This window comes from Electrophorus electricus, chromosome 11 (assembly GCF_041902795.1).
Source record: "Electrophorus electricus isolate QZ-2024a chromosome 11, ASM4190279v1, whole genome shotgun sequence".
Classification (NCBI taxonomy): domain Eukaryota; kingdom Metazoa; phylum Chordata; class Actinopteri; order Gymnotiformes; family Gymnotidae; genus Electrophorus; species Electrophorus electricus.
The window spans coordinates 22117501-22143259 of record NC_137507.1 but is presented as its reverse complement, the minus strand read 5'-3'; the positions used below and the strand labels follow the sequence as shown (position 1 = coordinate 22143259).

At 41.5% G+C, this 25759-nt stretch overlaps 2 protein-coding genes across 22 annotated transcripts in view; one reads left to right on the top strand and one right to left on the bottom strand.

The window, feature by feature from the left end:
* tecrl2b (trans-2,3-enoyl-CoA reductase-like 2b) lies at positions 1-6501 on the top strand. Of its 4 annotated transcripts, none has more exons than XM_027031042.3 (13): positions 1-247; positions 477-528; positions 645-689; positions 1196-1299; positions 1393-1508; positions 1694-1799; positions 3237-3309; positions 3382-3425; positions 3516-3573; positions 3869-3957; positions 4245-4290; positions 4420-4522; positions 6370-6501. In XM_027031042.3, exons 1-13 carry the CDS (start codon positions 80-82, stop codon positions 6416-6418), a joined length of 1053 nt encoding a protein of 350 aa, XP_026886843.3. In that variant the 5' UTR covers positions 1-79; the 3' UTR covers positions 6419-6501. The 4 variants fall into 4 exon arrangements, with proteins under 4 accessions (XP_026886843.3, XP_026886850.2, XP_081578875.1 ...); XM_081722749.1 differs by having other exon boundaries at positions 3-247; positions 4399-4522; XM_027031034.3 differs by lacking the exon at positions 6370-6501 and having other exon boundaries at positions 4-247; positions 4399-5822.
* Positions 5825-25759, bottom strand: part of abca4b (ATP-binding cassette, sub-family A (ABC1), member 4b) — a 29622-nt gene continuing 9687 nt past the window's right edge. For 3 of the 18 annotated variants that reach the window (XM_081722736.1, XM_081722743.1, XM_081722742.1), the window contains 43 exons: positions 25665-25759; positions 25335-25474; positions 24367-24483; positions 23803-24045; positions 22937-23142; positions 21143-21319; positions 20382-20604; positions 18438-18659; positions 17932-18136; positions 17681-17773; positions 17168-17371; positions 16664-16841; positions 16425-16556; positions 16140-16279; positions 15653-15790; positions 15323-15495; positions 15134-15233; positions 14695-14900; positions 14296-14350; positions 13596-13670; positions 13190-13362; positions 12914-13038; positions 12725-12823; positions 12392-12581; positions 12197-12291; positions 12069-12101; positions 11803-11908; positions 11577-11651; positions 11323-11492; positions 10899-11076; positions 10696-10811; positions 10444-10591; positions 10047-10170; positions 9588-9717; positions 9302-9419; positions 9005-9067; positions 8437-8543; positions 8122-8263; positions 7814-7948; positions 7624-7727; positions 7309-7401; positions 6701-6950; positions 5825-6471 (listed from right to left, as the gene is read on the bottom strand). The exon at positions 25665-25759 is cut by the window's right edge and continues 149 nt beyond it. In XM_081722736.1, the coding sequence (XP_081578862.1) occupies positions 6361-6471; positions 6701-6950; positions 7309-7401; positions 7624-7727; positions 7814-7948; positions 8122-8263; positions 8437-8543; positions 9005-9067; positions 9302-9419; positions 9588-9717; positions 10047-10170; positions 10444-10591; positions 10696-10811; positions 10899-11076; positions 11323-11492; positions 11577-11651; positions 11803-11908; positions 12069-12101; positions 12197-12291; positions 12392-12581; positions 12725-12823; positions 12914-13038; positions 13190-13362; positions 13596-13670; positions 14296-14350; positions 14695-14900; positions 15134-15233; positions 15323-15495; positions 15653-15790; positions 16140-16279; positions 16425-16556; positions 16664-16841; positions 17168-17371; positions 17681-17773; positions 17932-18136; positions 18438-18659; positions 20382-20604; positions 21143-21319; positions 22937-23142; positions 23803-24045; positions 24367-24483; positions 25335-25474; positions 25665-25759 (6007 nt within the window). In that variant the 3' untranslated portion in view covers positions 5825-6360. Of the gene's footprint in view, positions 6472-6700; positions 6951-7308; positions 7402-7623; positions 7728-7813; positions 7949-8121; positions 8264-8436; positions 8544-9004; positions 9068-9301; positions 9420-9587; positions 9718-10046; positions 10171-10443; positions 10592-10695; positions 10812-10898; positions 11077-11322; positions 11493-11576; positions 11652-11802; positions 11909-12068; positions 12102-12196; positions 12292-12391; positions 12582-12724; positions 12824-12913; positions 13039-13189; positions 13363-13595; positions 13671-14295; positions 14351-14694; positions 14901-15133; positions 15234-15322; positions 15496-15652; positions 15791-16139; positions 16280-16424; positions 16557-16663; positions 16842-17167; positions 17372-17680; positions 18137-18437; positions 18660-20381; positions 20605-21142; positions 21320-22936; positions 23143-23802; positions 24046-24366; positions 24484-25334; positions 25475-25664 lie in introns of those variants that run through there. The other 15 variants (XM_081722738.1, XM_081722737.1, XM_035528286.2 and 12 more) reach the window with 15 other exon arrangements.

The following is a 25759-nucleotide window of genomic DNA, read 5'->3' as shown; positions in this document are numbered from 1 at the left end:
GTCAAGCTCAGATCCATTCCTTTCACTCTGCCTTGCCCTCACGTCCACACCAACGGGCTGAAGAATCCCACAGAGGAATATGGAGTGTTTGGAGCTAAGGGATCTTTTTACCGTCGCACATTTTATCAAAACCAGGTGTAGCCATGGTCTGATAGCTGGGGATCCAAAGAATGTGAAGAATTATGTTTTTTTTGAGGTGGAGATACTGGACCCCAAGAGCAAGACACAGCTCTGCTATCTGGACAAGGTGTGTCCCCTCCTGCACAAACAGCATTCCAACCCTGCACCTGTATACACTCTGGATACTCAGTGGAGTTAATTTTCACCAGTGTGGTTAGGTTTTTTTAAACATCAGAACTGAGTAGGCCATTTTGTAGAATAATAAGACATACCTTCAAGAATCTCCTGGTTGTGTGTTTCACAGGCTTTTTGGCGGGGGGAGCAAATGACAGCAGTTCCTGCACTCTTTCTAACAGGTCGAGCCCAACGCCAAAATTGGAGAAATCAAGAGCCTGCTGCATAGGTTATGTGAGTGTTCTGCCTTATAATCAAGCAAAAGCAGAAGTTAAAAAAATAAATAACTAATAGTCATTATGTAAATAAATTAATAAATAAGTTGGCATTGGATACTTGAATACTTGCAGATCCTAAGTGGTATCCAGCAAGACAAGCTTTGAAGCTGCACCCTGGTAAATATATTTAGCAGATATGCATTGATATTCTTAGCAAGAACTGTACATGAATTACTGCAGACTACGTTTACTGCAGATTAACTGTCTAAAGGAAGCATTTGAAGAAAAAAGTTATGAAAATGTGACAATGAGAGAAAGTTCAATATACGCTCTCCAAATCCATGAAAGGTAGCTGCAGGATCAACAGTTTAATGATTGTGAATAACTATGTGGTATGTGGTGTCGCCTCACTGCAATCTTAGAGTTACAGCAGCTGTTGTCTGAAAAAGGGGTGTTTGATTTTTCTGCCAAGATGTCAGACCACATTTTAATGTGAGAGAGAGACTGCTGTAAGACCCCTCACTCAAAGAGGTTGTCAATACCACATGACTTTAACAAAACACTATACCACAGCTCTGTCATCAGACTGAGCTCATCAAATGAAACAATGTTTTAATGTTAAAGGTGTTTTCAGTGAGATGTGCTATTTTGGCTAGAGCACATAGATGTTTCATGACTTTCAGAGGGGAAGGCCCTCAGTGATGATGATATCTTGGAAGAGCTACCAGTGGGGACAACTGCAACCATGTTTCTGCAGGACCTTGGTCCACAATTAGGATGGACTATGGTAATACTGGAAATTTATATCATCTACATCACATAAAATATATGCTTCCAAAATGGTATTTAAAAACTTTACTGTGGCTTTTTTTCATGGTAGGTGTTTTTGGCAGAAAGCATTGGACCACTCTTCATCTGCCTGCTATTCTACTATCGACTTCCATACATTTACAACCATGAATTTGACTACACAAGAAGCCCACATGTTGTGGTTAGGTGAGTCCGAAATAATTATGTTAGTAATTAGGAAATTACTTATTTAAAGAATTATAATATTTTTTGTACATATTCTAAAATATTACTAATAAAAAGAAGCATTGAACTATACTGTCAAGCACACATGAGTAATACATACATAATGATAACAGTAATAATAACAATCTTTCCTTGTGTTTTTCTAGGCTTGCCTGCATATGTTACATGCTACATTATATCAAGCGGCTAATGGAGACTATATTTGTCCATCGCTTTTCACATGGAACGTTACCACTACAAACCATCATGCTGGTATTTTTCCCCAAGAATCATTTCATTTTTTAATTAAAGGATTGTCTGTTATGTGGAGGAATATAGAGTAGAAAATTAATCTTGCAGTTGTTCACCTTTCTGTTTGCCAAACAGATTCAATCTGGAATTAACTTATTAGTTTGATGGCAAACCATTTGTGCATATTTACAACCCAGTGGGCCTGTTGGTAACCAAATCCAATTGGAAAAAAGAAAAAAATATGTTCAATTCAGACTGTTGCTGTTTTGTTTTACTTTCAACTCATCAGTAAACATTCACTAACCAAGATACACACTCAGAGACACAGTTTGCCACTGGGTTAATGCCACTTTAATTTTAGTTTTTTCTTGTTTTTTTATCAGGCTCAATTAATGGCATATTTTTTGGATTCTTGATAATGCTGTTCAGTGCAATGCTTTGAAAACATTTTCAGAACATTTTAAACCCAGTGTATGAGTTCTTACATTTTACTACAGTTTTCATTTAACTGTTTAGTCATAAGTGCATCCCACATGGAAAATCTTTAAGAAATTCCCAATTTTCTTTGAATATAAAATAGATGATTTAAAACAGCTGGAGGCAAACCATGTATTTATTGCTTGGAGTTTAAAGCTTTAGTTTATTCTGGATATTTCTTTCACTTGCACTACAAGATTCCCATATCTTAATTAAAACAGTTTAGAAGAACAGGGTTTATATAGAGCAGTTGATTGCAAAGGAACCGTGAAAGACATCATTTAAGACTGTAGGTGTTATTTCAACACTTGGATCTTTGCTGTGGGGGTGTAGTGTTATTTCAATGCATTTGAATTTTATGTTTAAAAAAACTTAAATCCATTGAGACTCATATTCCTGCTTCTAGCTATGACATTTATACTACAGTTTACTGTAATATATGGTATTTAAATTATTTTCCTAACCAAAACCATGGAATCAAATGGTGGAGAATTCATTTTCTAGTTGTTTTTGCAGCTACAGGAAGCATGATGAAAGCTGTCTGAAGAACTGGGGTTTCCTAATATGCCAAGGCATAGAAGATATGCAAAGGAAATAGTTGGCTGTAAATTGCACCTGTTTCATTCTGCTTCTAAGATGAAAAATGCATCAGATTATTTCAGACTATATTTTCACTTCCCTAAAAGCATTATATCCTGATCCTATGACAATGCCACCAATAGCTTCAATTTCCAGGAAGCCTGCCTGCACAAATAGCTAAATTAAAATGAATGTTTTAGGTTTTCTACTACCAAGTAAACAATCATACAGACAGAGACAGATTTTATTGGCATATTCCAACCTGACAGCTTCACACCACTCAATTCCCAGTGAAATCGTACCTAGTCCAGATGTCACTGGAAGTCACTTGCTAGGTTCATAGGAATAAACATATTCTTTGGTATTTGCACAAATTTTCCTCCTGTATAATTGTGATTTCAGCATTGTCTGTATTACTGGGGTTTCGCAGCATGGCAGGCATACTACATCAACCATCCACTCTATACAACGCCAAGTAAGTATTGATGTGTTTATTTATGTAATGATATTTAATTGGGCATCAGGCTGACTCTAACTGTTTCACCAGCTTATGGAAATCTTCAGATCTACTCAGCACTGGCTGCATTTTTGGTACGTATGCCAAATTCTTATTGAAGCAAATTCCATGGTTTCTTGTTGCTCACTGAGCATGTTTCACATTTGCATCCTCAAACTCCTCAGATCTGCGAGAGTGGGAACTTCTCCATTAATTTGGCTCTCAATCGAATCAGCTGCAATGGTGAGTTATAGCAGAAGTGTTTAACCCCAGACACCACATTAGCATCTTGGAGAAAATATATTATCTTTCTGCCAAATTCTTGATTACCAGCTTTTTTTCTGGCCATACAGTAACAGTGCTTATGTGGCAAAAAACAAAAAAGACCAAAATGGCACGTGCTTCCTGTCTCTACAGGAACGCTGGCTCCGAGGCGTCTGCCAGTTATCCCTCACATGTCTGGATGGTGTCCAGCTGGCTTGTCACGATGGACATTTCCATTCCTCCACTAGTTCTCATGTCTCATTTGTGCTGGCAGGTTCAAGGCCAACCGAGATCCCTTACCCAACGAAAAACCCCTTCACCTGGCTCTTCTTCTTCGTCTCCTGTCCGAACTACACCTATGAGGTCTGTCACAAAATAAACAAGTACATGATAACACACCAGATTCAATACTTCCCAGTTACATGCTGAGCCCTTCAGTAGACAGAACTGGGTTGATGGTAAAATGCCAGACATTGCAGTTTTCAGTTTGACACCCGGCAGTAAGGAATATGCTTGGGAATGCAGTAAGTAAAATGCTTGGTTGACTCAAAGAAACACTCAAAAGACTACCTACACCACTCTTACAACACAAGTGACGTGTTCTATTTAATTTGACTCTGCGCAGAAGTGATGAGTTCTTTTGGTTTCAGGTTGGCTCCTGGATCAGTTTCACTGTAATGACCCAGTGTACTCCAGGTGTGTACTTCCGTGATACACATCTGATTCTGACATCATTTGCTGTAGTCATGTTGCTTTCAGCTCATGTCTAAAAGTAGCTTCTCCTGTTTATCTGTCTGTTCACAGTTGCTGTGTTTACATGTATAGGTTTCATTCAGATGACCATCTGGGCCCGAGGAAAACATAAAACCTATGTGAAGGAGTTTAAGGACTATCCTGAACTTCGAAGTGCCATAATTCCACTCTTCCTGTAAGCCTGAGAGGCTCTGGGGCAACTATTGCTTGTAACTCTACAAGCCCAGTGAGGAAGGACAGTGGCATATGGCCAGGTTTTGTTCGTCTAAGGCCGTGCTTCCATATAGATTTCACCCTGAGTAACCTCTATATAGGATGTGAAATGTAATTATTGGTTAAAAAATACCTGTACAGGGATGATACACAATTGAGAAAGCCTTTTTTTTTCACAGTTAGGGATGATGGGAGTAGTACTGAGGAGACTAAGCTAAAAACTAGCTTCAGAACTAGCTACCTGCAGAAGCTTGTGAATTCAAGTTTAAACTGGGAACTGGATGACTATTTACAAAAAGTGCCAAAGGACTGGTAATGGAGTGGACATATTTTAAGTTTAAATATTTCTTGCAAACCTGCAAGCAATTTGGTGGAGTGAGTCAAAGGCATTTTTGGTATGTGGGACTAGATGAGATAGGAATCTCAGCTATGCCTTTTTGTTGTTTTTAGGTGTTTCCCATAAAAATCATATTTGGCATGTACTTATTGAATCTAACATGACCAGACTGAAGTTGAAGCATAGTGATGAGGAGGTTTGTAAAGACTGCCTCCTGAAGTCTTTCATGAGCAGGCTTGTATCTGAAGATTGTCTGAAGGAATTATTCAGGGTCATATACTGCCACAAAGAAAAAACAACAGACATTTCAAAATAGTCTGACCATATGACCATTCATTAGTTTCATCTGTAAGTTTTCTCCATAAATCAAATTTCCTTTTCTGTTTCTAGGTAGTTAAACACTGTAATAGGTTCTGACTGAACACGTTTATGACAGAACAGTATCTTAATTGTTAAATAGACGGAAATTATTGTCACATACATGTGACAGTATATTGCTTACACACACACACACACACACACACACACACACACACACACACACGTTTCAGACAGAGGTCTTTCATCAGCTGTGCAAGCCCTTTGTAGTACACTGCAAAGAAGATTCACCTGGGATCTTATTATATATTAGCTGTCACTTGTAACAATAATATATGTAGAGGTTATATTTGTAGCCCGTGCTTTTTACTCCAGCCAGAAAGTCAGACTATCCAAGAAACATTGTCACCAGTTTCTGGTCAATATAGATTGAACAGTTCAAATGTTAATACTAAGATCATTTTGTCGATGTGGTAAAGAACTGTTAAAGAGCCAGACAAAATGTTATTGAATTTGTAGGTTCTGGAAAACGTTCAGCAAGTGTGTATGCAGAAGCAAAAAAAAAAAAAGCTACATTAATAAATACCAGGCACTGCTTTCATCCAAATATGTGTCTGCAGCTATACTTTATTTACGAAAGAGCCTTCAACTCATTAAAAAGCACAAAAAATATGTCCAAATTTACATAATGTGTAAACATGCAAACAATTTTAAAGGATGGGGAAACCTACTGAGATTTTTAATTGCAAACAAAGCATTCGGCCCTAGCCAGGATTATTACATTACAGACCTATAAAATCTATCTGGAACTGGACAAGAAGTAAATCAGTGACGCTTGACCTGTAGTTCATTTACAAAGCAGCATAACAGTGATTTTATGTAGAACTGTTTTATGACAAACATTTTATCATAATCATTTGCCACATCACACTGGTGATCCTGTGGACAAACATCTGGAAATGTCAAAATATCTTGAAAAAATAGTTAAGAGTTTGAACTGCATAGCATTTCCTCTCCAAATTCTCAATAGAAAAGGCTTTTGGAGTAGTTTTGTTAATGATGTGTTCAGCTCAGTGTAATATTTTCACTCAGCCATTACTCAGGAGATGAGGCCAAAATCTTCTGACCCATGAATGTTGTCATATTCATGTCAGGAGGGGGAAGATCTTCATCTCTCGCCATGCTCCTCCTGCCTTGGGATGAAGTATTAAATCATCATCCTCTCCTGACTGCTGCTTGGCAAAGTTGACGAACACCTATAGAACGGAGAGAAATATGACGGGTTATGCCTCAGGAGACCCACATGCAGAGCCAGCCCGCTCTGCATCCCCAAACCGCCCACATTTCCAGATGAGTCACACTTCCAGAACTCTGCAGGAACCAGACACCATCAGCTGCTATTCCTGTGCACCTTGAAAGATGACCCCAGCACTTGGTTCAATCCATCTAAGATATGTTCCGACATCTAAGCTAGATATCATTCACCTGGTCCAGTGTAGTCTGGGAGACAGAGCAGTCCTCAATGTTGAGCTTCTCCTTGTTGGCTACCAACAGCTGGAAGACTCGGGCGAGCGAAGAGGTGGCAATCTGGTACTGCAGGGTGTTGTGGTGTCTCTCCTGCTGGACACATCCTGGGAAGCTGCTCTCCATGAAGGCCTCGGCTGGGCCCAGGTCCGGAGCGCCACCCCCTTTAGCTGCCCGGATCTTCATCGTCACCACATAACCATCACCGAACCTGACCACAGCAGGCACGGAAGAAAGGAAAATGCATAAATGATAATATTACCATTGTCTGGTTTTTGGTTACCACAACAAAATGTATTAATAAATACATTAATATGTACTAATAGAAACATATAAGTTAGTAAGAGATTGGGTTGAGTCTATATAGCCAGGTATTCATGCAGTGCTGGTGACTGTTGGAGTGAAAAAGAAGTTGCATGTACAACTGTATTTGGCAGAGTGTCATAAATTGTGAGCGACTGCATTTATTGTTGTTATTGACTTTACAATAAAGAGACAAAGGGTATCAGAGGCAACAACAAAAAGGTAAGAAAAATGTAGAAAGTCATCCCCTAAGAAAACCCACTTACTTGTATTTCAGGTGCTGAACGGTGCCAAGACATTTGAAAGTGCCATTTACCATGATGGCCAAACGGGTGCATAACGCCTCACACTCCTCCATACTGCGCGCACACACACACACACACACACACACACACACACACACACACACACACACACACACATACACACAAAACCACAGCACTCTTTTCAAGATCATCATCTCCACGATAACATTATCACTGATGTGCTAGTCACTGCGTTTATACTGGTGTGTGTGTGTGTGTGGGGGGTGTGTGCAATAATAGTATTTTGTTTTAAAGAAACGCTCAGGCTAAACCTGCCTGTGAGAGGTCAGTACCACTGCCCTCCCGTCCCGGATGATGCTCATAATGGCATTCCAGAGGAAGCGGCGGGAGCGGGGGTCCATTCCTGTGGTCGGTTCATCCTGCGATAGCACACCGTGAGATTACACAAAGGCTGCATGTTAGAAACATGGCCGTACTGGACATTCACATATTTGGGACAATCTACCAAGAGAAGCAGCAGCGGGCCGCCTATCATGGCGATGGCAGTGGAGAGCTTCCTCTTGTTGCCCCCGCTGTAGGTTCCTGAGCACCAATCAGCATATTCTGACAGTCCCAGCTTCTGGATGCCCCACTCTACCACCTGCAGTACATGGGAGGCATTGCAGTTCCTCTTGTCAATTTAAGACCCTCTTGATTCAAGCATGAGAGCATATCTATAATAACACAGTTCATTACTGTGCAGCTATCCCACATTATAAACGTGAGCCTCTTTTGAGTGTTCTTCCAAGTTAAGGCAGGGGGTGCCAGACTCACGCGGCTGATCTCAGACTCAGGGACCCCACGGAGGCGCGCGTAGAGGTAGAGGTTCTCGCGGCCAGTCAGCAGCTCATCGATAGCATCAAACTGAGGACAGTAGCCCATGTTCTGATGTACATCCAGCATATTGGTAAGAATGCTGCCAAATAAGATCCCAGCATATCACAGTTACTGACACATCAAAGAATGAAGTGATCAGAAAGGATAGATGCAGACAGTATTTGCATCTTTTTCAGGACCATTATATCATTATAGAGTGTGTGACTAGTGGTGCTAAGAAAGTACTAATCATCGTGAATGCTTGCAGACCACCTGTGTCCAGCCACTGTGGCCTCTCCAGAGGTGACGTGTGTGTCTCCAGTCAGCATTTTAAAAGTAGTCGTCTTTCCAGCCCCATTCACACCAAGGAATCCAAAACACTACAATCCAGTGATGGTGATGTTAGAATCAATCTTTACATCTATATGGTTAAAGATGCTAAGTTCAGATGTTCACTCAGATATAGCATACATTCTACAATAGGTATAGCATATATAACATATATGTATATATACAGTATTCTGCACAAATTTTCATATGTTTCTTTTTTTCTCATAACACTCCTCCTCAACCCTTACCCCTTAATGAAGTCCCGCCCCTTCACTTAGCCCCACCCTTCCACCAGCCACACTTACTCTCATTAGCTGTTTCCCTTCCCATCACTCGCCCCCCTTTCTCCATCAACCCTGCAGTGCTGCACATCCCATTTTAGTTCAGAAATCCCTGATTGCAATTTTAAAGTACCATTATCACCTCTGGATTTAGGGTTGTTTTTTTAAAAAGGTAGGGAAACACAAGATTCAGCCTTTAAAAATGAAGCAAAAAAACATTTCCCAGTTACCTCCCCAGCTGGAACCCCGAGACAGATCCTGTCCACTGCCGCCCTCTTCCTGCCCACATAAGTCTAAGAACAGACAAGGACGCTTCTTCAACATACAGCAACAGTTTTTGTCCTTACAATTCAAGTTTACAGCTGAAATAAGTTCTCCTATAGTGAGGACTCAAACTCAAAGAATAAGAGATGGTTGTCTAAAAAAGCACTTAAAATGTTTGGTCCACTCTTGGATTGATAGCCAAAGTCTGCCTCAGAGACACTGAGATGCACTTGTTGGTTAAAGGATTTGGAAAGGTGCATTACCTTCGACAGGTCTCGAATCAGTAGGATGTCATTCTTGCTGCCTCCACTGTAGACACGCTTCCTCTCCTGAGCCACATCATCATCCTCATCTACAGGAGGTCTGCTGTAACCAGACAGCCTATGCAGATCAAACACAGAATTCCATAATGGATTATAAATTATGTTCTAAATTATAGATAAATTCTAAATATAAATATATATAATAATCTATATAATGATTAATCATTTATAATAGAAATTATAAATAAATTATATTATGATTACAAAATCAAATTTTTTTTCTCACCAGTTATCCAAAAAGAATCTATACTGGAGCAGAAGATTAAAGGTGAAGTACAATAGACCTTCTGATGCCATAAAGACCATGTATTTCCCCACAAAGTCCCATTGAAATGGATCTCTAGCCAAATCCTCCCCTTTACAGAAAAAAATTCAAAGAAACAGTGCCATAAATTTGCCATGAATTGAAAATAGAAAAAAAAAAAAAAAAAAAAGCTATTTCCATTTATAAAATCATAATACGAAATCTGGAAAATATAAAGCATTCTTTGAGGTAACAAAATACATTTTTGTAGGACTGAATGATGTTATATTCTGATTTGCTGATGTTTTTTTTTTTAGAGAGAGCTGACATTTTTCTATTCAGATCGTGATGACTAAGCTTTACAGCGTCACATCTTCAAATGTAGACCTTAGTGAGTCAGCTCTGATGTCCACAATAAAGCCATGGAGGAAACAGCCTCACCGAATCGGGCATAGACATCAGTTACCGCTTGGCTCATAGCCAGGTCAATGAGGCCTCTGCCCAGGCAGAAGTGAGGGAATACCAGCAGTGCTTTCTTTAGGCTTTCGTTAAACATCAGCAGAGGCTGCATTGGCAGAGCCACACAGAAAAACAATCATTTAATGTGCTTTTTGGAATCTGAACTATGTAGCATGAATAAATAAAACTTCATAAGACATTTATAACAACGTAACAGTGTCATGTCTGGTGTTGTTTATATAGACATTTATAAATGTATCCCCATATTATATATAGATGCTATAGATATGGTAAAATGTTTTAAAAAGTACCTAATCAGGGTTTTTAAATGAAGTGCTACGCAGATTATCATGATTCACTGAACAGTGCACTGATTTACCCTGTTGTTCTCGAAGAGCTCCAGGATGAAGGTGATAGCACTGCTGTTAATTCCAATGAATAAGTTGATGCAGGACAGAGACACATACGCCGTGCTGGGAAGATTGAAGACGCAGGACATGGGGTACATCATAGGAGTGACTGACCACCTGTTCAGCATACAACCGCAAACAAGTCACCAAAATACATTTCTCTTATTAGATTTAATGTCAGCTATTTGCCAGTGCAAAAATGTTGGTCCTTGCTGACTGACCCATATAACAAGAGCAGAGCTACAAGGGCCGGGAGGTTACTTGCTGATGTGTAGCATTTTTTGTCAAAGGCAAGGAAGATGCCCACCACCATGGCTGTGCTCATGGAGTAATTTATCTAATGGATAATAATAGAAGGAGGAACCATTAAAAACAATCAGCATCCTCAATCAGTGCCAATGGATATGGTCATTAGGTCACTAACCATGTCCCAAAAGAAGTTAGCCACCCAGTACACTATAGGGCTAACCCCACTGACAAGCTGCAGGTGCTTGGCTTTTGTGACACGTTCCTGGATAAGGTAGAGGACAAAGCTAGCCGGGATGAAGGACATGGCGAAGATGATGCAGATGGCCACCACCGCGTCCACAGATGTAGTCAACCTGGATATGAGGTACCATGGACTTTAAAAAGAAACACCCAAAGGAGATCACACACTACATGCTAGTGCTTCTGAACATCACTATAGTTCAGAAGTGTACTCTTCGATTACAATTTTCTTAGATCTGCATAGATCTGAATAGGATCATTAGAACCAACACTGAAGCAGTTCATAGTATTTCAACAATCACAAAACTTGCAATATTCAGACACTGATAGGCAGTCCTTCATCAGAACTAAACACTCACACAGTGACTTCAGAGAGTTGTTCCTTAGTGAGGTTCAGAGGGTGATTAATAGCAGTGATGCCATACTCAGATCGATTGGCATAGCGTGGTAGGTTTGCCCGAAGGATGGCATTGTTTGCTATGTTCATGAAAGCAACCATAGCATGCCAGCCTTTGTTGTTGTACCAAACCTGCAGCATCAGAGAGAAGAGCAACCAAATTTTTGTCTGAACTTTTAACTTTAGAAGGATGAGGACAAAAAAAAAGACAATTACCTTGACATTATATTCACTTTCCATGTAGTGCAGAAAAGCTCCTATTTCTTTGACAGCCATCTTTGAGTGGAGACCCTGCAGAGATATTCAGCATTTGCTATAATTTTCGAAAACCTGTATGTCTTTTAAACATGTACAGTGCATTTTGTAAACCTTTATTTGAGAAAGATGGCAGACTATAATAGAGATAGAAATCCACCAAATAAGAATAGGGACTTTAGCTCACTCCGGTGATATTCATCATCTGGCCAAGCTGAGACAATGCATTCTGTATTTCTTTGGGATCTACATCAAGTATTGGTAACTGCCCGCCCACAGAGAGTCCACCATACCTGTGCAAAAGAGAGTGAGTCATCTTTAAACCTCAAAAGACCATCACACATCAGCACAGATCCACTATGGCAATAACACATAACATTACTCAATAATAAAATGCACCAAGCAGAATAAATCTTCCATTCTAAGCACAAAATAAAGATTTAGGGACAATACCTCTGTTCATTCACCCAGTATTTGCTCTTCAAGCTGTGTATAAGGACACCACTGGTTATTCATAGGAATTGGTGAGGAATGTGGTGAGGAAATAAAACTGACAAACTAGGATTTCCATAAAAGCTCACCTAGTTTTAATGAGACTGGGATAAGTCTTTACCAAGTAGTCTGAGATGTTTCTGTTTGTTAGGTCAAGCAAAGTGTGTCCTAGGGCCTCTTTTCTCTATGCCACACAACACCACACCCGCCAAAAAATAATAATTATCAGATTGTAGAGTGTTTGATAAAAGATTGTTTGAGGAAAGGCAAAAGCAAGGTCTGACCTGACGTGGGGGTAGCCCCCCAGCTCCTATTGGACATACTGGCAGCATGCTGAGCTTCTCATTAGTGCTGCACTTGCAGGAAGGGGAGGGGTTTTGCTCTGTCCACTCAGGGCTCAGTAATATATTGCTGACCACAGGTGACACCGGTGGAACCTCCCAGTCAGTCGTGTTGCTGCCACATGGTAAATGTCTGCAAAGTCATAACACACATTTGGGGAAGCTGTTCTATCACTCACAGCAACGCAATTCTGCCATCAAGGAATGCCTTGATGGACAAGGAATTGTCATTGTCATTTCAACTTCTTTTAAAATCTGTAGTATCAAGCTGCTTACTCTGAAGGCTGATCCACCATGCAAAGGGTCCCTATGCCCGGATCTCTAAGCATCATGTGAATGAATTGCTTAATCTTTGGATGGAACGGCTGCTCATTGCTAGAAAGCATAAGGAGATTTTAGGGGACAGCCACAGAGCCTCTGTCAATAAAAGGAAATTACAGTCAATTTGAGCAAAGCCCTGCGCACCCAAGGAAGATGAATTGTGGTCCATACATCCATGGAGTTAGGGCTAAACTTGGGTACTCTCCAAATGGAGGGACAATCAGGGTGAAGGTCAGAGCTATTAACACAAACATGGCCGGAAAAACAATCTGCAGGGACACACCATATGATCATGATGAAAGTTACTATGACCACCATATCACCATTATTGCTACTACCACAAAACAACACACATATTTTTAATATTCAGAGAGGAAATGCCATCTCCACTGCTTTGTGTAATTCATTTTCAGGTCATACTTGTGCAAAGAAGTCCTTGTGGCTGCGGGTGGCATGGTGAAACCTCTTGACCAGTAAAGCATGGAGCTGCTTCAGCACCAGGCTGGAACCTTTCACCAGTCTGGAAGCCTTCCCTGCACTACAGTCTGATTCTCCATGCTTCCCATAACCATCCTCCTGCAAGCCATTTGCTTCTGCAGTAGATGGTGAGAAAGGTTCTTAGGAATTTCACATCAAAAAGCAGTACATAAATTCCAGCAAAGCCCCAAAGCTATGGGTGTCTCTCTGTGCTATGAACTGTTCAGCAGGACCTAGCCTCAGTTCTAAGGTGAAACACAGAAATGCAGATTAGACTTTGCATTAGCTTTGGCGTTTGCATTAGCCACTAATGCTAAGCAAAGTAGAGCTCTTAGGGGCCTGTGTTCACCTTCAGCATTTTCATTGGGTTCCCTGTTACGCAGGAAGCCATAGCCATGGTCCCTCTGCTTTAGCATCCACTGCTCTGAGGAACATGATCAGGTTCAATACACAAATGGTCAAACAGCAGGGATACACACAATCAAATACCTGGCGCACACACAGTCAAACACCAAAGTGTGACAGGAGCAGATAAGGAGTGTCTTTATTCTTCAAAAAGCTAAACAAAAAGCACAGCGGCAAGCTGGCTAAAAAGCAAAAGCACTAGCAGTAACACTTGAAGCACTGAGACACAGCAGAGTAGTGGTAACATTAGGGGCATCTTATATACAGCAGTGAGGAACAATAATCAGGGGATTGGGAACGAGAAACTGGGAAGTGTGGGGGCCGGCAGTGGACATGTCCCTTGGGCACCCGGGCGCACCGTGACACAAAACACATAGACAGAGCTAAACACCATAAACATACACAGTCAGACACAACAGTCAGGGTATTAGGCAACATATACAAAAAAAAAGGTATTATAGTGTTGTACTGTACAAAATAAATAATTCATGCTAATCTCCAACAGAGGACACTCAAACACTGGTGTATCTTACTTGTAGTGATGACATATTTAAAAGACTGATGTTCTACTCCATCTAGATCACTTTGATGGACAGACTCTTTTCAGGAAATCCAAAGTGGCAGTCAATATCAAATATATTTACCTGGGTTGATGGTACCATTGGCAGCCTCTCCATCTGCAGTAACCTTCAGGAAGATCTGAGAGAGGAGAGCATCACTATTAGTTTATATTGGGTATTATTAAACCATGGAAACCTAATTCTTTCAGCATAACAGTGCATATGTGTGAAAGTGAAGAATGGAGAGCTATCTCTTGTTATAGATGCATGTAGATGTGTTAAGACAATAGACAGCTACCATCTCCTATGGTGCAGATGTGTGTGAGTGTAGAATGGAATCTGGTGTTCCCAAATGGGGCAACAAAAAAAGCATTCAGCCTATCAGTGTGAGTTTGTTTGTTCAAACAAAAATTAGGTACAATATTGAAACATTATTAGGTACAATTAGGTACAATTTTAAAACAAAAAAGAATGGAGCATTACCTCCTCCAGTGAGCTGTCTGAAATGCCAAAGCTACTGAGGCCAATGTCTGCCAACATCTCCTCCAGCTCTCGGAACAGACTGGCATAAGAGCGGTGTTTAAAGCCCTTATCGGGTAACAGGTAGGTCAACTCCTGACCAATCATTTCAATCAGCTTGGCTTCAGGGACATGATGGTGTACAAGACTGGTGATACTCTCTACACTACCTGAGTAGAAATCGGAGAAAAAAAATGCTCCTAATAATTATAAAAATGTTAATATTGTTAGCAATGCTAATATTAGTAGCAATGCTAAAATTACTAAGAATGAATGGAAGGCAGTGTTTCATGACAATAACTGTCAACATTAGCACTGACTCATTGATAGCCACATTACTATAATCTGGTTAAGATAGATTTGAAAGGAAGGTCATGAGACTCACCATCTCATAGGTACTCACCATCTAGGATCCTCTCTGTGTACTGCTTCTGCATTTCTTCCTTGTATCCAGTACAGGTGGAGCACGTGCAGGAGCACTCAGAGGCACAGTCGCACTCATTCTGCCAGGCCACCAATAAGGTGTTAGGGCTGTACAGCCAATAACATAGAGAGTAAGGACTAAGGACACAAGTTTCACTCATTACCCTACCACTTTCTTGCGCATGCGCCGCACCACGGTGAGGTAGAAGCCCATGCCGAAGCAGTTCTTCAAGAAGAGAGGTGAGCCACAGCAACGGATCTGGCCTTTAGAGATAATGGCTACTCGGTCACTCAGAAGGTCAGCTTCGTCCATGTGGTGGGTGGACAGGATCACAGTACGCCCTTGAATAGAGAGAGAGGGTTTAAAAGCCTTGGCCAAATGCATTGAAATTTCAAGTTGAGGCAAACTGATGCATTAATGGTACTGCTGTCATTTTTAAAATGAATGAGTGTTGTGAGAAAGTCAATGGCTTCTGTAATGTTAAGAGTTGTCCAGTACCTGCACGGTTCTTGAGGAGCAGGTCCCAAATGGAGCGTCTGGAATAGGGGTCCACTCCTGAGGTGGGCTCATCCAGAATCACCACCCTTGAGCCTCCAACAAATGCCATGGCAACAGATAGCTTCCTTTGCATGCCACCTAAACAAAAATAACTTTTTTAAATCACAGCAAGTCATATCGAACCAAAAAGCTCCCTTCAGGAAAGCCTTTTATTTTAAGTGCATTTCATTTTAATATACATCTTGAACCATTATATTCATTTTATTCATGAGTACACTGAGTATGTAACTGAGCACCTAGTGAGTTGCACTGATAGCTTTATCCCTAACATAGTCCTTCAGTCTAATCCAAATGAACTACAGTCAAGTAGCTTTCATTGATGTTTCTTTGATTTCCTTGTCTATCATTGCCTGATTCTAGAACCTAAAGATCCTTAATGTCCCTTGTCCCCAGTTGCTCATCTTGCCATGTTTGAATTTGGACCCACCGGACAGATTTTGTGCCTGGTCATCTCTCTTGTGTGGTAAGCCAAGGTCTTCCAGCATGTCCTCAACTTCCTGTTTAGCCTCTGTGCAAGAACGACCCTTTAGCAGTGAGTAGAAGAGGATGTGTTCCTCCACTGTCAGACTGTGTGGTTTTAGAAGGAAGTGGAGTACAGAAAGAGTATGAAAAGACAATATACAATCCAGTGTTCAATAAGAGAAACACAAACTGCAGCATCTTTATTTAATTCCATAACATAACAGACATTCCATGCAAGGGTGCAACTTACTGGTTAAAGAGAATGTTATACTGGGGGCATATGCCCAGAGACTGTCTTATGGTATCCGTGTCTATGCGAATGTCTTTGCCATTGATGTATGCAGTACCAGAGGTTGGTGGAAACAAGCCGGTGAGGATTGATCTAATGTGAGGAACATCTTTCTTTAGATTCCAAGTAATGCTTCTTGAGTTTCAAGGGGCAACTTAGTTTTAAGGGGTAAGGTGGTACCAGATAAATTAGATGCTTACAGGGTGGTGGTCTTCCCTGCACCATTTTGTCCCAAGAAGGATGTGATCTGGCCTTCATAAAATGTAATGTTGAGGCAGTCCACAGCAGGTTTCGAGCTCCCAGCATACACCTTCACAAGGTCGTTCACTGATACGCCCACCGCTAACCCTTCAGGCTCAGGCTCAAAGAATGGATTCCCTACAGACGACATGTTTTCATGTCACCCTTCACAACACTTGTAGAAGATCTACAAGATGCAACAAAATCACCTAGATATCACATATAAAAACTATTGGACTGATTTCTGGGAACAATCTACTTATGTTATACTAGAACATAAAGCAGGTTATAATAGTAAGGGTATAACAATGTGGAATCTTTTTGTCAAAAATAAATAGGATAAGTAGCAGTTTATCTTCTGTTAGTCTTCAAGAGTTGTGATAGCCACCTCTCTGCTTTATTAAAGAACTTTTGTCAGTTTAGCAGCAGGTTAATGCCATTTTCTGTAGCTGTTGCCCACTCACCCAATAGCCTAGCCTGTTTTTCTTCCTCAAGAGGACTTTGCTGTTCCTCACTTTTTAGTTGCTGCTCCTTCTCTCGCTCCAGCCTGTCCCGCTTGTCCTGGTGCTTGCAGTACTTGTGGTCAAGTGCAGGGCACATGCCATTGGCATCAGCCCCATCTACCAGCTCCTTCTTCTCTAGCATCTCCACTTGAGGCTTCTCAGGAGCTGCAGGGGGAATGTAGGAACAGTCTTGTAATGGTAGCTCAGTGGATAAGATACTCAACTTATAATTGGAACGTTACCAGTTCAAGCCCCACTGCTGCCAAGTTGGACCCCTGAGCAAGGCCCTTAACTCTCAATTACTAAAGTTTAACTTGCTACTCATGGCCATTTACTACACCTTATTACACTTCTGAGTAATGAAGGGCTGTAGATTACCTGTTTTATGCACATCTAGAGCAGGAAGGTAACAGATACTTTGATTGGTGGAATATACTTAAAGATTGGATTAGGACATTAATAATGTGGCAGTACCTAGATCAACAGTATGTGAGTGGGAGCACCTGGCACTCATCCAGTAGGATGGCTGGAGAGGAAAATAGAATGGCTGGCCAATACCATACTGTCCTGCAAAAGGTGAAAAATGAGATCTACATCAACAATCCAATGATTTAGTCAAAAATCTTTAAAGTGAGTTACACATTCTCATGAGACCATAGCAGCAAAACAAAATAGAGTAGCAGATCGATTTCAGATCATGTAGTAGTAGGAACCTAAGCAGTTACCTGGGAAGACATTATCAAAATACCAGGCCAGAAAAGCATAAAGAAATGAATCGAAGAGCATCATGTGGATGGAGTTAAGGAAGGAGTACTCATCGCCCTCTAGAGGGCTGGTGCTAATATTGTCCCACTGCAGCCCCAGACCCTGTTCTTCATAGCTGGAGATGTACTCTGTTCCAAAGCCAAATGCCACTGGTGAAAGCAAACTCTGAGACAGAACCAGAACACCACAGGACATTAAACAAGCTTTGGAAGTGGAATATATGACAAATAAAATGTTCTACAAAGAGAAATCACTCAATTAGATACATGCCAAAAGCAATTTGACAAATATTTACATTCTTCACATATTTTCATCTTAATGCTTTATTAGAGTCAAGCCCAGAGCACTCTTAAACACTAATAATGAATGTAAAGGAAATGTTTTAATACATCTATATCATTCTTCCACAGGTGATGTGGTTGGCCTTTCAGGGTAGCTGTTGATCAAAGCATAAACATGATCTCACCACTGCTAGCTTGATGTTTTTGGTGATGCGGTCCTGCCAGGCAAAGCAGAAGAGGTGCGGCAGGTAGAGGGTGAAGTAAATGATACCACTGCATGCGGCAGCCAGGTTGGCCTTGCTGAAGCACACGCTCATCAGGAAGCACTGCATGATGGTCGACGTGGTGAAGGTCAACAGGAAAAGAAAAAGGATAATGGGACTGCTGTAGTTGAGCACCTTTCCATTCTAGAGAGAGAAGAGAAGAAATATGTCATTGTGACGCCCCCTCCCTGCTGACATCTACCGGCAACTGGTGGTGCACGTGGACTTTTGTTTGTGTTACTCCTGTGTTTTCTTTGTTACATGTCTTGTTTATGTCATCAGATACCCCGCTGACATACTAAGCTGGCCTAAGGAGATGGAAGCCACTAACATGGCAACAAGGAAACTCCTCACAATGCATGGAGGGTTTCATCCCAAATCCAGTACTCCGAGACTGTACACTAAGCGGGAGGCCGATGACTAGTGAGCGTCAGAGCCAATTTCCAGGATAAAACAACCAAGATCCAGGAGAATACCAGGATGATGGCCTCAGGTGACAAAGTTCTTCATAAATACCTCAAACAGCATAAACCTGAGGAGGATGGAAATGAGGAGGAGCAGGGAACATCATGGGAGGAAAAATCCCTGCATGGTATGTATCACCGGCAGATAGTGGATGTGACTGATATGGAGAAATCCTACCAATGGCTGGAAAAGGCTGGATTGAAACATAGCACAGAGGCACTAATCATGGCAGCACAGGAACAAATTCTGAACATGAGATCAATAGAGGCTGGGATCTACCACACCAGGCAGGATCCCAGATGCAGGCTGTGCAAAGATACCCCTGAGAAAATCCAGCACATAACAGCAGGATGCAAGATGCTAGCAGGCAGAGCATACATGGAACACCATAACCAAATGGCTGGCATAGTGTACAGAAACATCTGTGCTGAGTATGGGCTGGAAGGTCCCAGGTCTAAATGGGATATTCCCACAAAGGTGCTGGAAAATGACTTAAGATCCTGCTAAGATCCTGTGGGACTTCCAAATATAGACAAACAATATGGTAATGGATAACCAATCGGGCATCAGGAAAAAGGAACATGAGAAGCTTGAGAAATACCAAAGGCTGAAGAGAGAGCTAGAAAAGACGTGGAGGGTGAAGGCAACTGTGGTTCCCGTGGTAATGGGAGCACTAGGGGCTATAACCCCCAAACTGGGAGAATGGCCTGAAAGCCCAGGAACAACATCCAAGATCTCAGTCCAGAAGAGTGAAGCTCTGGGAACAGCTAAGATACTACTACACAGGAATTTTTATATATATTTAAAATATATATATGAGAGGACCATGATTCAAGAGGGAATTCAGCCCAGGTCAGCTAGTTAGAACATTACCATAGGACAGAAAAATACTTGGGAAAAGGACAGAAAATTGCTGTTGCTGATGGAATTCTTCCTCTATGTTCTATGCATTGACAGCACTCAGCCACCAGAGGTCAGTAGATCTCTACCAGAAGAAATCCAGAAACCTGAAACAGCTGTAGGCTGAAAGCAAGAGGCCAAAAAGAGGGCCTGCATTGTCTGCTATTAATTCGTTAAAGGAATACCTCACCCTGGTTGTTCTAATTGTTTTCATTTACATTTATATAGGGCCTTTCTTATACTCAAGGACACTTTACAGGACTTAACTTCTATGTTTTTGGACTATGGGAGGAAACCAGAGACCCTAACTCTGAGAGGCAAACATGCTAACCACCAAGCCACTTAGATGTATACCCATGTCTGATAACAGAACATCCTATATTTTCTAAATCAGCAGATCCCTCAAATGTGTTAATGGATCACATAGCTTGAACTCCAGTCCTTCTTTGTAGGAACATCCTGTAAAATACAACACTAAGTATCTACAAGTATTTTCCATACCATTATGATGGCAGTGAGCAGGGCTGTGCTGGTGGTCATCATGAGGAAGGTGTCGAGGAACCACGTGCTCCAGATGACCCCATTGGTGACACCCATGGCCTTCAGGGTCTCCTTCAGTCTCATCTCCTTCTCCAGCACAATGCTCTTCACCATCATGGACACTGAGTAGATCCAGGCAAGCACCATGAAGATGGGAAAACAGCGGTTCAGGGTCAGCATGAACCTGGAGGGAAGGGGTAAAACCAACAGGCTGAAAGTGCTGTGCCTGATTTTCTGGTCATGGGCTAAATTCATGAAAAGGCACCAAAAATTGCTGAAATCATGCTAAAACATGTTAAAGACATTTTAAATCAATCATTATATATATATATATATATATATATATATATATATATATGTGTGTGTGTGTGTGTGTGTGTGTGTGTGTGTATGTACATACATTTTAAAATTAAAAAGTGATAAATAAATAATGTTAAATTAAATTGCACTTAAAACATGCTAACAAATTATGCTAAACAAATTGTCCTAAATAAAATATGTCACCTACTCCCACTAGCTATGTTAATATTTTGGAGTTCAGTGTTCCATTAATAGGATAGTAATATACATCTAACAGTATTAATATAAACAATATTTTAGACAAACAAAATAATTCTAATTGTTCATGATAATAAAACATGAGTCATCTGTCATCATTAGGTTAAACTTGGCTAATAAACATGGGCTAGGATGCTAGGATAGTAAATGTGAAACTAGGTTACATGTCATCCACATAACAGGGGTATGGCATCTGCTGTACATAGACACCCAGAGGCTGGTCTTCATGTGTCTGAAGTTTCAGGATGCCATGTTCGATCATGTCCTGCAGATAGGCGAATCCCCCCCAGATATAGCGCTGGTCTTCCATCGGGTCAGCCCTGGGGCCAGGGTCCCAATATCTGACATGCAGACAAAGCAAGGGGTTGACATTTTAGACAAAGTGCACCCATCTAAAAGGTTTTGGGTTTTATTTGTCTTTACAAAGAGGTTTCATTTAAGGAAGCAAGCAGGCAGTAACTATGGGTTTTTTTGAAAAGGTTTTCCATTACTATATCCAGCAGCATGTGGCAATACGTACAGCCAACAATGGTGAAAGATTTAAAAGATATTATGTGAACGGGAAGATTCGAAATGGAACGTCTATGACTTAAAGTGAGGGTCGGCTTGTGTTGTCTGAGTGCAGAGAGACTAGACAGGGAGCAGTGTCATTTTTCCTTTGGCTGTTTTTGTGCTCTGCTCCAGGCCCAGGTACTCCCATGCTCCCTGGAAGGCAGCTTTGCCCTGCAGGCATGCCTAAAGCTCCAGGGGGAATCTGTGGATTGACTGGTGACACTGTGCAACAGAAACTCGACTCAGACACAAGGAATGCGCACCTGGTCATACCTGCCTGTAGAAACTTCTGAACAAGAGTATCTCACTTGAAGGAAGAAGAAGACTGAGCGAAGACCATCTGTGCTTGACTTACAAATGCTATTTGTTATACATCATACATATAACAAATAGATTTTTATGTTTATTATATAGCATATTCACTTGGTGGCCAGGTAGTTATTGTATAGCTATGGCTATTAGCTGCCAAACATATTACAGTTAATTATTTGGGGTGTGTGTGTTTGTGTTTGTGTGTACACTGTAGGTATACACACAAAATATCCATAACTGTGCACAATACAAGACATATAACCTTCTGTAAACAGTGGTGACAAAAATTCAAAGATGACAACCCAGAATTAACTGTGAAAGCTAACAAGCACAGCTACACAGTAACACAGTAAGTGTATTTAATGAGTGTGCATAATATATAATACATAGAATTTGTAAGCATTTACTTAATGAGAAAATCTATAGCTCCTCTGGACTTCTCAGGAACGGTCCATAATTCTCTGTAAAAGCAAACCATGAGTAACACCCTTCTCCCCCCAGGCCATCCTGCCTTATTGGTGCTCTTTTCTCACTGCACTGCAATGCAGCAAAGCCATTTACTGGTCCCCCTGGTTCTCATCATGTCCAGAGGGCCATGAAGTGAATGATGCAATGTTTGTGTGTGTGTCTGTCTGTTTACAGTGTCTGGCTATACTGGACAAGCTGAGAAATAGCAACAAAGGAAAGTATGAATGATGAGATAAACCCTGCAAAGTGTGTGTGTGTGGGGGGTGTGTGACCTTTTGGGGTTAAGGGTTATTTAAAATTGAAATTGTTAAAATTTGAATGTTAAAATTAATTACCAATGTAAACGTTACTAGGCATTATGTAAATAATGAATTAAATATTAAATACAATATTAAATAATATGCCTTTCAGATACCATGGAAGTGCTCTACTCTTTTAGAAACGCTCTATATATTTAGACCGTAGACTTGAGTAACTTTCTGATAATTCTGTCAAGATACAGTTTCATTGGGATTGATCTGTCTGAAAACTAGTGTGTAAGGAAGATACCATGATAAGAGCTAAAATGCCAAAAGTGGAGTGAACTGGGGAAGTCGAACGCCAAAACCAAAAATGATATGCGGTACCTGTCCTTGATTTTGTTGGTACGTTCTACTGCGTCGATGTCCATGCGGATCTTGTACTTAACATGGTGGGATAGCTCTTTGGTCCAGGGGTACAAGTCTAGGAAGACCAGGCCAGCCCAGAACTTGTTCTCCTCCAAGAGATAGAGAGCCTCGTGACTCATCTGCTCTTCGTCTGTGTAACCCACAAACTTGTCCAGGTTTACACACTGCAGAGACACAGTGTGAAGATAACTTATCTTGTCACTACAAGGAAAGTAGTCAAATTCATATAACCAAATGTGTACATATATAAGCCTGAGCATGGGAAAATACTTGAGCTCCAGTGTGTGTTAATGTGGGTGTCGGCTTTGTGTACACCATCATAGCAGAGCTGAGCAGGTGTTTGTTTGGTATTCATATAAATGCTGGCACTGGTATACTGTGTGCATGTGTGTGTGTGTGTGTGTGTGTGTCCATTCACATTACTGTACAATGGCCCTGGAGATCCTTGACAACCATAATCAATAGCCTGCACATTTACATTTACACACATATGCCGTTTTGACTCTATTTGGTCCATGCTCTCTGGATGTTCAAATTCCAGCTTCTCATAAGATCTGGATCTCAGCAGTGAGAGAATACAAAGGTTGGAAGGCTCCAGCAAATCAGAGCCCCTTACTCCCCACGCCACCATGTGGGGCATGCTCCACACACTCCCACCCCTACCCCTACCCTAAACCAGCTTGAGCTGGGTAGAGTGATACTAGCTAGAGCTAACAGGTTATTAAGTGAGCACAATGAATGCCCCATGGAGTCTGTTTCTCTGTCATGTACCTCATGAACACGCTCACTTATCCGTACTGAAATAGTTGATACAGGGGCCGCACCTGCTGATACAGTTTACTGCGAAGCACCTGCTCTGAGCAGGTGCTTACCTCGCTGTACTTGACAAACATGCGGAGGCCCTGGTCGGTCAGGTTGAAGATGTTCCTCCAGTCAAAGTTAGGCATGTCCTCATAGCGGTCCTCGCACCCACTGTGGAGGAAGTTAAGGATGTGTTTTGTGGTGAACTGCGTGTCCTCCAGTCTCTTGTCCAGGAAGTGCATCACTGCGGGGTTTCTCAGGGTGTCCTATGAGAAGCAGGGAGTGAGAAAAGGGAGCCATATTGTATGAGAATATGAGACTAACGCTCTGACCTTTGTCATGTTGTGTCATGAACCTGTCAAAAAACTGAAGCAAGCTAACCCCTCCACAGGTTTGAAAATGGGACCACTGTATGAGCTGTTGATAGCATGCACAAATATATAGAGAATGAGAAAGTAAGCAAGAGAGAGTATGATAATTCTGTTGAAAGTATATTACTGTATGACCACCTCATTAGTCATTATCAGATTAGTGACGAGTGTGTTACATTACCTCTAATGTCCTCTAGAGGGTGAAGTGAGCCATACCCGAATCATGTTCATCTGGACACTGTCCTGGAAGAACTGCCAGAGCTGAGGTCCCACTTCCTCCCAGGCTTTTGCCATGTTCCTCAGTCTCTCCAGCTCCTCAAATGTGCTGTTGGCCTGTAGGACACACACACACACACACACACACACACAAACGCGCACACACACACAAGCACATAGGGATATTCTGTTTCCTTTTCTGGACCTCTGTAAATGTCTGAGCATGTGACAAATTTGTTTTGTTCAGTAAACATATAACCACGAAGCTAATTTCATGTTCCTGCTTATCTCCACAGTGGTAGTCAATGGCAATCCCCACCCGCTGCCTGAACCTCTGCTGCCACACAGCACAGAGGAGCCTGAGGGAGTAAACGTGAGTATGTGCCTTCCCACGGCACATGACACTAGCTGCCAAGTCTATTTGTATGTCCTGCTCTTGAAATGATGTAGAGTAGCTGGTTGTGTGTACGTGCAAGTTTGCAGGTGCCTGTGATTGGCCAGCACTGCAGTAGATTAGTAGGGAACAGGGCAAATCATGCTCTGTTGGATACTCAAATGAGGAGTATGTCCTGGTGACTGCCCAAAACCCTTCTAGTGAATTATTCTACTCGTGAACTCAGACACCTAATCGGAGAACCTGAGGGCATCTCAGGACTGGCACACATATATGTACATCCAACTAGACAAGCTAACATGCGCCCAGGACGTAATAGTATATATCTAAATATGTGCTTGGGTTAGGGTTAAAACTATGCAGTATGAGGTCTGGATAGCTGTGCAATGAAGTTAAGATTCTGACAGGAACTGGTGGTACTAATATGTATTTACAAAAGCGTATTCAGTTTAGCATCAGTGTGCTTGCATATTTCTATGGGCGTGGGGGATGAGAGAGAGACAGAGAGAGAGAGAGAGAGAGAGAGAGAGAGAGAGAGAGAGAGAGAGAGAGAGAGCAAGAGAGAGAGACTTACACTCTTTAATATCTTGTGCACAACAGGGGCATCTGGAGAATACAGGATCTTTCCCATTATTAGGGGCTTGACTGAATTCCACATGATTTTAGTAACAGGGTTGGAGTCCAGATTCTGCATTAGTGTATTACAGAAAGGAGCTGACAAGCAGGGGAGTGGGGAAATGGAGAGAGGAGAGACAGAGAGAGACAGATGTAAGTAAGCATGACAGTAATGACAGTGGACACTGACACTATTTCTGTCCTGTAAATGACCCTCTTGTGTGCTAATCAAAGCATGTGCAGAATTCCAGGCCTGGGCCCAGGATCCATTCTGGAGAGGAGCACTCACTGGCCATTGGGTCTTTGTTGCTATGGCTACCCTGCCTCCTGGAGCTGTCAAGGCCCAGGAAGGCTTTGTAGTTGTTGTCCTCATACCAGTTGAAG

Coding starts and splice junctions, on each gene's coding strand:
- tecrl2b (XM_081722749.1), top strand. CDS start 80: ATGGAGTGTTTGGAGCTAAGGGATCTTTTTACCGTCGCACATTTTATC. Junction 1,509..1,693: donor AGCCCACATGTTGTGGTTAG/GTGAGTCCGAAA, acceptor GTGTTTTTCTAG/GCTTGCCTGCATATGTTACA. Junction 3,958..4,244: donor GTCCGAACTACACCTATGAG/GTCTGTCACAAA, acceptor TTTTGGTTTCAG/GTTGGCTCCTGGATCAGTTT.